General features: G+C 40.6%; 1 protein-coding gene across 3 annotated transcripts in view; it reads left to right on the forward strand.

The window, feature by feature from the left end:
- The window catches only part of PAQR3 (progestin and adipoQ receptor family member 3), a 26,898-nt gene continuing 14,568 nt past the window's right edge, over positions 1-12,330 (forward strand). For all 3 annotated transcript variants that reach the window (XR_014293253.1, XM_082611659.1, XM_082611660.1), the window contains exons 1-4: positions 1-366; positions 3,602-3,764; positions 8,311-8,466; positions 11,841-12,038. Coding sequence is in view for 2 of the 3 variants with exons in the window: in XM_082611659.1 (XP_082467785.1) it covers positions 182-366; positions 3,602-3,764; positions 8,311-8,466; positions 11,841-12,038 (702 nt within the window). In the remaining variant the exon portion in view is untranslated. The remainder of the gene's footprint in view (positions 367-3,601; positions 3,765-8,310; positions 8,467-11,840; positions 12,039-12,330) is intronic.

Raw genomic sequence — 12,330 nt, forward strand, 5'->3', positions numbered from 1 at the left:
GCTGGGGTGCTGACGGCGGCGGCCCCACTGTGAGCGGAGCCCGGCCTGGGCAGCGGCAGGGCCGTAGGACCTCGCGCAACGTCCGGGCTCCGGGGCGGGGGCTGCGGGGGCGAAGCCCCCTCCCCGGGGAGGCGGGGCCTAGGCGAGCTCCCCGCTTGGGGAGCGGCGGCGGCCAGGAAAGATGCATCAGAAGCTGCTGAAGAGCGCACATTATATCGAGCTGGGCAGCTACCAGTACTGGCCCGTCCTGGTGCCCCGCGGCATCCGCCTCTACACCTACGAGCAGATCCCCGTGTCCCTCAAGGACAACCCGTACATCACCGACGGCTACCGGGCCTACCTGCCCTCCAGGCTGTGTATCAAAAGGTACAGTCTGGCCGCCTCCGCTGGGTGCGCCTGGGGGGCGCGCCGGCGGCCCCTCCTCCTCACCTACAGCCTTTTTGTCTGGTCCGCCTGCTGCTTTCCCCGCGTTTCTCCGTGCCCATCATTTTCTAGCTGCCCCAACCTTTTCATCCCTTTCTGCCACCTCTCCTTTCTCGTTGTCTTTCCTTCTTCCGCCACCGGGCTACTTGATCCATGGACTAATGATAGTAACAATGATCATAATCACTAACTCCTGTGAGGCTTTACTCTTTACAAAGGAATTTTACATCCTTTACTCATTTGGTGCTTATTGGGATAAATGTTGGAATCGACCCCACTGACAATGACTGAGCCATACTTGCCCCTGTGTATACCTAAGCTTTGTTTATTTTTAAGGCAACCCTGTGGAAATTCAGATGTTTGGGGCCAGATAAATGCCTGTATAATAGGAAACAAGTTCACAATTCCATACATTTAAAAATCCTGGTTTATTCATGCAGCAGATAGTATGGAACCCCTGCTAGGTGCCAGGCACCCTACCAGCTCCTGCAAAGAACAGCAGGTATGGCCCTTGTTCTCATGAAAATACTGAGGTCTAGCCTGGGTGACACACATTAAAGAGCTAGTTATACTATTACATAATAACCATTGTAAAAAAAAAAACGCTGTGTGGGAAAAGTACTATAGCAAAGAGAGCCTATAACAGGCACTGCCCTCCACTAGAGCACTATAGAAGTGTCTTTAAAAAAGGAATTTCGTCATCATTTAAACTCTTAAAATTGAGTCCCTTGAAAGCCTGGGTTTAAAAAAACAAAACTGAAAAATTAGTGTTCTAGTTCTTACACTAGCGTTCTGTTAAAACTCCCTATATGTACTTAATTACAGGACCCCACTTTAAGAGAATTAAGATACCCATGTTGGTTAGCTCCAGGTCACTGTAGTGACAAACCCCACTGCTGGAATGTGAGCCATTGAATTGTTCAAGCAGCAGCCACATGTTTGATTCTTGATCTTGTTTTTGGCATGGTCTTACCCCAGTTCCTTTGCCCTGCCTGCCTTTAAAGTGCTTCTCTGACTCAGGGTCACGAGGCGACATCAGTGTCCATCCCTACTTGGCTTCGACGCATGGCCCACAGTACTTCACAATTTGAATCCTAAGTGCCATTTTCCTCCCCATTGACTGCTTTGCATAAGTTATTACACAAGAAATCAGAGCTGGGCCCTGCTGTGGATGTAGAGTTCCACAAGGATAAAGCAGGTAGTCAGTTGCCTTAAATAGTTTTATACTCACCTCTGCATTCTAATATTAGGGTCCAAATTTCATGGATTAAGGAGTGAAATATAGTGCTTTAGATCTTGGGCTGTTGAGTAAAAAAGACTTGGGTGTGCAGATCTGCCACTTAACATCTGTGGGACCTTGAACAAAAGTTAACCTCTCCCAGCCTTATTTTCCCCATTTGTAAAAATGAGGGTAATTACAGTATATGCCTCAGAAAGTAGTAAGGACGAAATGGGATTGTGTATGTAAAATGCTACACAGAGCCTGGTACATAATAAGCACTCAATAAATGGTGACTTGTTATCACCATGGTCATTGAATTTGAAGCCAAATAGATGATGATGAAGTTGATTGTTGATTTTGAAGCAGAACAGAGTATAGGTCTAACTTCTCATAGAATAAGAGTAGATCCCCTACGGGGGATATTCTGCTAAGCACTCTTCCCACCAGCTTGGTCTTCTCCAGGTTCAGCTTTTGCCCTTTGTCTAGAGGGTCAAGGACAAATTTGGATATAAGGAGAGGTTTTGTACGTCACAACTGTTCTGCCAATACTCTGTTAGTTGGAAGGAGCATGCCAAGATTATGCCTCTCTGCTCAGTTAATCAGGTTATACTGGGTTTCACCAAATGAAAAGTTCTGAGGCAACAGGCAGAATGTGGTATTGGCTGGCAAACAGTCCTGGGGTTAGATGTGTCTCCTCACATCCCTGCATCTCTTCCCCCACTCCCCAGTATAAGTAGTTTGTATACTTGATGCTTATACAGGATAAAGCCTGAAATCCATGATACAAGATCCACTTTATCCTTGGTGATCATCTGATTGTGTGAGACCCTGCTATGTTTATGGCATGGGAAAATGTGAGCCATGGTGACTGCTGCAAACTCAGTATTAGAGTTATACGTTAGTGCTTACCAATAAGATTCTGAATCAGTGAAGGTCAAAGACTTTAAACAAAAGATTAGATTTTGCAAGAGAATTTTAACCTTTAGTCATGACATCACCTTTCAATAATCTGATGAGTCTTATCCACAGCTGGAGAAACATTTCACAAAATTAAGGAAGGAGCTGGAAGGGACTTGCAGCAGCATCTAACCCAGCTCCCTTGTTTTAGAGATGGAGAAATTGAAGCCAGAGAGGTTAAGTGACTTGCTCATGATCCCAGAGCTAATTTGTTGCCCAGGGTTGGAGTGAAGGGACAGTGACTCCTGGTCAGCGGGGAACACTCTGCACTGGCCTGCACTGCCAGGACTACTTAAACTCAAACCAGTTAGGGCGTATTGAAAGAGGGCAATTAGTACTGATAGTAAAAGTAACCTCCTGTCGTTCCAAAAAAGGAATAAACTCATGCCACCTGGAAACTAGTTTGCTTTCAAAACAACCACAGCAAAGTTGTTGCAGCATGCCTGTCTTAAAGGACATTTCCAGTGGATCCATTTGCATTTATCCTGCTTCTCTCAAGTCCATTTAACTTTGCACTTGCATGTAATGAGTACTAAAAAGGTATTTTAAGTCCATGCCTAACCTTATACTTAGCGGGTTTTCGGATACCTATTACTGAGTGTCAGAGTATGGTAGCTAGCACGCAGTTTTAATCCGCACATTCATTTCTGTAGACATTTAGCATCTAATCTGAGCAAGACACTGTACTTGGAACAGTAGTGTCATAAAGATGAATCATGCCAGCCATCAGGGAGTTGATAAGCTGGAGGATGAGCTGGAATTTATACATAAATAACTCTAATTGAGGAAGGAAATGGTAAGTATAATAGAGGTGAGCAAGAAAAAACTGTAAGATCCCAGGATTGATGGAGATGGTATATCAAATTTAGAAAGGTAAAGATGGGGTTAAGGGCTTAAAGTAGCAAGTATTAGATAATCCCCAAAATTGTCCATAACCTTTTAAATGCTGACAGTGAGCAAACAGATATGAATCTGAGCTGCACGTTTGTTTTTTTCCAGTTTGTTTATTTTATCTAATGAGACGGTAAACATCTGGAGTCATTTGCTGGGTTTCTTTCTCTTCTTCGCGCTGGGAATATATGACATGACATCTGTGTTACCTTCAGCAAGTGCCTCCAGGGAAGACTTTGTAATTTGTTCTATTTGCCTTTTCTGCTTCCAGGTAAGTCATTTCACAAACACTATTATTGGTAAAGAGAACTTTAGTCAGACAAGCTTGGGCAGGTGACCTTACTTCACACCCACAACTTGCTTTAAAGAGCCCCCAAATAGCATATAGGTTAGCTTATGCACTTTCATAATATAAGCATCCAGAGGACGTTTTTATGAGAGCGTATTTGGATGTTAATAGAGTATATTTGAAATCCAGTAAGTTTTAAAGATTGAGAGAATTTCTTTCTTTTCTCTTCCTTTTTTTAGACCTCTCTGCTTTAAGATTAATACAAAGATAGGAATCTCTGTACTGTATTTGCCGACTGAAGTAGAACTCCGTTGTCTGCTTAAAACTTGTTTGGGAAGCTTTCTCATCTTTTATATGTCTATGCCTTTTGTATTTGTTGTTTCCATACTATCTTAATTTTAATGTCTTGTTTTGTTGGTATTAATCTTTTCTCTCACTTTAATGTTAATTTCCTTTGGGCCTTTTACACGTGCCTGATTTCAGATACTTTCAGTTTCTTCTCTGTGACCTCTTGTATGTGTTCCTCAGCACTTTAATTCTTCTTCCGGGATCTGTAACAAAGTGCCCTTAAAAGTTATGTTTAATAATTTTTCAAACAGGCAATTCTGAAAAAGAAAACTAATGTGGACCAAAATCCAGTTGATATTTTTTAAATTTAAAAAAAATGCAGAGAGTACAAAAAATCATAAAAATGAAAAGAAAAAGCTATCATGCCTCTGCCTCCAAACGTAGGCCAGCACTTCCTGCAGCTAACCTGCCGCTACTCCGAGAGGGGAATCGATAAGTAAACTGCACAGGTGTTGCTTTCATTGTGTAATAGTCAGTTTCAGGCCTTCATCATTTGACTCAAAACTTTGGACTTAAACGATCAAGAAACACACCGGGAACATCTCTCTCCCCCTTTTCTTCTAATTCTAGCTCCTAGAACCATATTTTAAATTTCTTTGAGGGAAAGAATACTCTGTATTTTTGTGTCCTTATTAGAAAATTATTTTTTCTTTAAGTGTTTTTTAAAGTATACTCTTTCTCAGGTTTAATTTTTGTCCTGATCGGAGCCTAAACGTCTCTTTAAAATCTATCCCAATTTTTAAAATGGAAATGAATCAATTTCTCCATACTTAATTTTTAGATGTATCTTATAGACTAAGATGTGCTTAATATAAGAAAAATTGGTTTAGACTCTACTGTTATACAGATATTATCTCCTTTGAGGATCCCACATGTTTTCCTCTATCCCAGGCCTGCCCTTTATCCACCCAGCCACAGCTGATGTTATTTCAGGGAGCACACATTCATTTTCATAATGGTTTAAGAAAGCAGCGCATTGCAAAACTGAGAAGACGAAATAATTAAAACAACTGCCAATGAAGAAGCACCCAAAGTGTTTAGAGTGACTTGCTCAGGATTGTTCAGCAGGGCAGTAGAATCCTCTTCTCCTAACTGCTAGTGCACTGACCTTTCTGTTACACACAGTACAGCTTCTAAAGACAAACGAGCACATTTTCCGTACTTACAGATACCATTTTTATTATTTTTATTTTTATGAAATTATATTTATAACTCGTTCACCCAATTTCCCCAAATTCTTAGAGTCAGCATGGTAAACCATAAATATATGTATTAATATTGATTTACATTTAATTTTTTTTAAGATATAACATTTTTACTCTTTTCACTTCTACCCTTTTTACGTGCTCAGTGCTTTCCTACCAACCAGATTAATAGAGTACATTCTGAATGGTAGGATGTAATTTTAGGGGCTTTGAAGTCTTTCTATATTAGAGAAGAATAGAATCTGAGAACATCTTTCCCTAGATTCAGTTCATTAACATTCAGTTCAAGAAATACCTTTTTAATACCTCTTATCTATATCCAGGCACTAAGGTAGGCATCGGGAATACAGTGCTGAACAAAACCAGCCTGTCATAAAGATCAAGTCACCCAGATAGGTGAGCAGAAAAAAGAGTGCCTAAAGGCCCAGAAGCAAGAGACAGCTTAGCACCTTCTGGACCTGTAGGTGCTGGTGTTTGTGGTTAAACCCCAGGAAAATGGAGAAAGGTAAGGCTGGAGAGAGAGGCAGGAGCCAGATCCCGAGGCATTTGGTTATCATGGCAAGGAGCTTAGATGTAGGATGTCATGCTGTAATTACCTGTCCACCTGGATGGAGTGAGATACGCCACAGAAGGAAACTTTCCAGAAAACGGAGACATGCTCAACGTCAGATAATTTTTCAGTCCGTTTTTTAAGCAACTCTAACAACACATCCCTTTTAAAACAGAACGTACTAAGTCTAGGTTACCTTTTCTAAAACTCAGATGTTCTCTGTGAATACCATATATTTTACTTTCCTCTTGATACTGTAGTTTTTCTCTTTCCACTTTTATTTTCCTTTTCACAATGAAATCAGCTTTATTGTTGTTATTATTACTATAACATATACTCATGTAGAAATGCAAGCAAACACAAAAGTATTTGGAAGAAAGTAAAAGTCATTTGAAATTCCACTTCCACATTTGACATTTGGGTTCAGATTCCTCCAGACGTTTGTTTCTCACAGCTGCCTCACACCTGCCTGCCTACCTTTCCTATCTACCTCCTTCTGAGCTGTGATCATCCCTGCGCTTGCTGTTTTGTGTCTCTCGGCATTGTGATAATGAGATCTTTCCCTGTCAGTGAGAATATACACCTTCATGTTCTCTGAATGTACTGTGTTTTATTTCAAGGATAATCAGAGAAAACAAATAACCAAGCTTCTTAGAGTTATGTTTAATTGGGTCAATAAACTCTGACTTGTAGTAGCCAAAGCCACAGACTGTTAAGGATTTTAGATAGTGGATGAAGAAGTGAGATTGTGGCTAGGAACCTTGTTTTGAATATTGATATTGAGGCTATGGGGACTTAGGTTTGTTTAATGGCCAGACTACAGAATAGCTAGATGACCATTTATCTGGCCCATTTTCCCTACCCCCACTGTCCCTGGTTTAGTGTAGGCTCTAGTCATTGCTTCCTAGGGCTATGCCTGTAACCTCTCATCTCAGCCTTTCTGTAAGGGTGCACTTAAAATTTTCAGACGTATCACACAGAGGCCATAATACTGAAGTTAAAACTCCCTGATATATAGGATCTGTCATAGTCATATCATGAAGAAGGCCACATAGCATCCCTTAATGCTGCTGTGTTTCTCAATATGCTGCTTTTCCTATGGACCCTCCAATAAACCTGTGCACACTTTTATTTATATCCTTGATGAATGCCAGGGCAACTTAAGGTGCAGCTCAGGTGGCAACCCTTACATGAAATATGTAGCTCTTTTCCGCCCATCACTCCCACCCACAAGTACGCACATGCACCCACAGACCTGGTAGTCTCCCTTCTCTATCTTCTAACTGTGCTCTGCACCAACTTTTCCTATAGGACTTCCTACATCACCGTTTGTTCACTTGTTTCTGAAAAATCTCTTTGAGAGTAGAGGTTTCATCTTTGTATCCCCACTGTATGACACGCAGTAGGTATTCAGTTGCTAGAGGGAGTTCAGCTGTAGAAACCTTATCAATCTTCAGAGCAACTGATAGAATTACATTAGCTTTGCTCTCAATTTGATAATGTATAAAGTCAGCATAAGTCATAATTATTTTTCCTTGAACACAGCAAAGCTATGTTTAACTTAGAAGTAAACTCTAGACAGTGAAGTCTCATACAGACATAAAAGGTCTTAAATTAAGTGAAAAAAACAAATAGCAGAACAGACTATATGATTCCGTTTGATAAAGAAGTATATATGGTGTTCTTGTGTGTGTGGACTTCTATATCCTAAGTGTTTGATATGTTCATTGAAAATATCTGGAAGGACACAAAAAAGATGTTATCAGTGGCTCCCACTGGAGAATAGATTGACTGGGAGGGGTTTATTTTTTTTTACATCATACAATTCCATATTCTTTGATTTATTTTTCTTTAAGGACCTGTATTCTGTAATAAGTAGTTTTTAAAGGGAAACTTATTCATAGATCAAAATAAGCCTCAGTAGATTTCCTTCTACTACACTGTTCATTAAATTTTTTATGTTATAAAGTAGTTATCGTTATAGATTTCTTTCTTTTTTTTTTTTTTTTTTTGCGGTATGCGGGCCTCTCACTGTTGTGGCCTCTCCCGTTGCGGAGCGCAGGCTCCCGACGCGCAGGCTCAGCGGCCATGGCTCACGGGCCCAGCCGCTCCGCGGCATGTGGGATCCTCCCGGACCGGGGCACGAACTCACGTCCCCTGCATCGGCAGGCGGACTCTCAACCACTGCGCCACCAGGGAAGCCCAGATTTCTTTCTTTATGATTGTTGTCCCCATTTTACCCATGAGGAACTGAGGCTTAGGGAAATGACATATAGTCAGGCACAAAGCTAGGGTCCATGTCCAGGTCTGTTTGGCTGAAAAGCCTGGACTTGACCTGACCACTTCCATGAACATCATGCATGAGTTGCTTTTGTTTTTTTGTTTGTTTGTTTGACCTTGCTAAGATTTGTTTTATTTTCCATAGGTCTGTATGCTTTGCTCTGTGGGCTATCATCTTTTTTCATGCCATCGATCAGAAAAAACCTGTCGAAGATGGATGGCATTAGATTATGCAGGAATTTCTATTGGAATACTGGGCTGCTATGTCTCCGGCGTATTTTATGCATTTTATTGTAATAATGTAAGTAACTTAAAACATTTTACATTCTACCTTTCTAATATAGGTCTTGGGTGTTCTTGCCGTGGTTCCCTTGAACTTCTGAATAAGCACATAATTAACTAACTTATAGAAGAAACGAAAGTCTGGTGGAGGCATAAACTCCTTTTTCAAAAGGGCCCTGTGATTTCTAACATCTATTATCAGTTCCTATTCCTTTCACTAACTTGGAAAGGAATGGAAAATAATATATATATGTCGTTATTTTCTGAAACTTAACGTAAACATTAAATTATTAATGTTTCCCCACTAAACCCATATAGCTGCATGGTTCCTCAGATGTACATTATATATCTTTTATTTTTGTGTTTATAGAGTTGAAGGTAAAGTTAGCACTTGTTAAAATTATGAAGTTAGCTGCTGCTTTCCATGTTCCCTTCTTATCCTTTACTCCTCTCTCAGTGAGAAAAAAACAAAAGGTATATCTGCGAGTGTGTTGACCCATATTCTTATATAAGAAATATGTTTTCCTTTCCTTAGCCTTATGTTTGGAGGCAGGCCTAGAGACAGACCAGATGGGTTGTGAGCGTCTTTAACAAACATTTGTCTATTGTGAGTTCTAGATCAACTCTTCTTTCTGACCCTAGAGTTACAAAAGTCAGTTTTTGCCTTGTGCAAAGCAGCATTTGAAACACTGTGATCAAATTATACAGCAACTGATCTAAATATGCTGGCCAACCAAACTACCTCCTCTCCTCATGTCTCAGCTAAGAAGGCAAACTGAATCTTCCTGAGGGCTCAGTACATCTCAAGGCCTCCCATTTAGAAAGTCCCCATTGACCCTACTCTCTTTTCCTCCTGCTCTCCTACCATACTTTTTTTTTGTTTTCTGTTTATCCTTTTAGTTCCTTCCCTTTCAGAGCCAAGACTGAGCCGCTCTCCCAGGTGCAGTGTACCTACTAGTCACAGGACTAGAGCCTGTCGTGCCCGAGCCCTCCCCGTGGAGCAGGTGGTCCAAGCCATATCCCCAGCCTTCACTTTCTAGGAAGATTGGCTGCAGTGCAGGGGTCCTCTGACTGTTGGGAATTCTTAAGTAGGACCTTTGTTGCTACGCAATAATAGAAAACTGTCAACACTGCTGGAGTGTTATACTAGCAAAGTGAAAAATCATAATTTGGTTTGAATGTAAGAACATTATTAATTGTAGCCACTTATATGTGAGCCATTTGCTTTTTAGGCCTGATTACGTTGGAGCATAAGCATAAAATTAAATGTACATGCCATTTACCTTGTAAATTGATTTGCTTTTAGTAGTAAACTATTCGTATCTACTCACCTTTCACAACTTATTCATTTTGCATGAAACTGTATCTTTAAAAAAAAAAGGCTTGTGAGTATAGTCATGTAATATTAGAATTGTTTTGCTTATTATGTATTTCTCTGAAACCTGTTTTTTGTTTACCTCTTCCCAAATATATCTGGTCATCAAAAAGACTAGTGGGACACTTTTTGTAAATCTCTTTTCAGAAAAACTAGAAGTCCAAGGTAGATTAAAGAGGGAAAAAAAGGACTGTTAGAGCTAATAGAGTCCATGGTAGATTAAAGAGGGAAAAAAAGGACTGTTAGAGCTAATACAGTCCATGATCATTTAAAGGAAATGTTTTCTTCCCTCTGGTATCTTATCATTTCCAAATATTCAGTTGCTATAGTGGCTCTTTACCTTTTAAGGAACACAGGCTGCTTTGAGAATGAGATTGAAAACTATGGACCCTCCATCCCAGATAATGTGCGTTTGGGCACAAACTGACCAGTCATTTTGACGTGTGAATTTCAAGAAGTGTAATGGTCCCAGAGAAGTCCTTGGAGCCCCGGTTAAGAACTCTGTCCTAGGTGATGCTAACTTTTGAGGCTTCAAGACCAGCTTTTCAACTGCTCATTTAGATACCTAAATATTCTATAAGTCCTTCAAACTTGATATATATATATATTTTTTCAAACTTTATTCACAGATAATGTGTTAAAGAATGACATTCATTTTTAATTTTTACTTTTGGCTGCGTTGGGTCTTCATTGCTGCGCGTGGGCTTTCTTTTTAGTTGCGGTGAGCGGGGGCTACTCTTCATTGCCGTTCATGGGCCTCTCGTTGCGGTGGCCTCTCTCGTCTTGGAGCACCGGCTCTAGGTGCGCAGGCTCTAGAGCACAGGCTCAGCAGTTGTGGCGCATGGGCCCAGCTGCTCCACAGCATGTGGGATCCTCCCGAACCAGGGCTCGAACCCGTGTCCCCTGCATTGGCAGGCGGATTCCCAACTACTGCGCCACCAGGGAAGCCCCTTGATATATTTTTAAATGAACATTCTTTCATGCTTCCCCATTTTCTCCCACCAACACACACACACATACACACATACACACTCTGGATCATCTTTGTTCATTTGCTCATTAGTACAAGCCATTTGCATGGCCTTTCATACTAGAAACAGTTGAGCCATCCTCTACTGCCCTCTCACACATCCAGTCAACCATTAAGACTTTAGTTTATTTCAGAGACGTCTCCTGAATCTGGTGCTAACATCTACCTTGTTCAACAAAAGTCCATGCTCCTATTTTCTCCTTGAATCAATTATTCTGTAATAATATCTGCTAGCTGGCTTCCTGTCATCTCTCTCTATTTTTCACTGATGTCAGAGTTATTCCAATAAGTCAGTTGGAAAAACAACCATGTCATCTCATCCTTCAAGGACTCTGCTATTCCCGCAGTGCCAGCATGGTAAAGTACAAATACTTAGCCTGACAGTACATCTGCCTTTCAGCCTCCCTTTGTAAAACTTCCTTGCTCTGTGTGCTGTTCCTTTTCCTTGAGAGCTCCCTCTTCTCATGAAAACCTTATATATTCCTCAAGGCCCAGCTGAGATGTCATTTCCTCTGTGAAGCATTTTTTAGCTAATCCAGGTATCAATTGCCCCTCTTCTGTAGTTCTACAACATTCTCTTCACAGCTCAGTTACAGTACTTATCATTAGATTATAAATTTGTTTATATGTCTGCCCCTCTCATAGCCTATGAGCTCAACCACTGAGAGAGCCCCTGTCATAGTCATCTTTGTTTCCACAGGACTTAAATTGCCCCGGCCTATAATAGGTACTCAGGAGATGCTTTTGTGTGAATAAATGTGTTCTTTACCATCTCACTTTGGGGTCTGGTTTATCATCCTAAGAAACCTAGCAGTTGTATGCAACATGCGTTGTTTTAAGGAAGAAAGGCAATCATGTTTGGAAATGAAAATACCAAATAAATAGAGTTTGGAATGTGTATGTGTAATGTAGAAGCCAAAACTGAAAATTACTCTTTTCCTTCCCTTATTGTTAATAACAATTAAAATGTGATTTCCTTTTATTCTAGTACTGGCGTCAAGTGTACTTGATCACAGTGCTTGCTATGATCCTGGCGGTGTTCTTTGCTCAGATTCATCCCAATTACCTCACACAGCAGTGGCAGAGGCTCCGTTCTATCATCTTTTGTTCTGTTTCGGGATATGGAGTGATCCCTACTCTTCACTGGGTTTGGCTCAATGGAGGAATCGGTGCTCCTATTGTACAGGTAGGTTGAGTGTGGTCAATATTTTTCCCTTCTTTTTTTTTGTCCTTTCAATTTTATTCCTTTCGGTAAAGTAATGTAATCAGGCCAAGAAGGTGGATCTTTGTCATTTGAGGGCATATTTCTAATTGCATAATGATGCAATAATTTTTCACATCTATATAAATAAATAAGCATACCTTGTAGTGATAGAAGTCTAACTATTTTCTTCTGAGTTGTATTTCTATGAGATGACACATTCTTAATTCTCTCTCTGTTATGTGTTTCCCATAGCTTGTAAATACCCAAGTCCTTA

This window comes from Mesoplodon mirus (genome assembly GCF_964341445.2).
Source record: "Mesoplodon mirus genome assembly, chromosome: 2".
NCBI lineage: Eukaryota > Metazoa > Chordata > Mammalia > Artiodactyla > Ziphiidae > Mesoplodon > Mesoplodon mirus.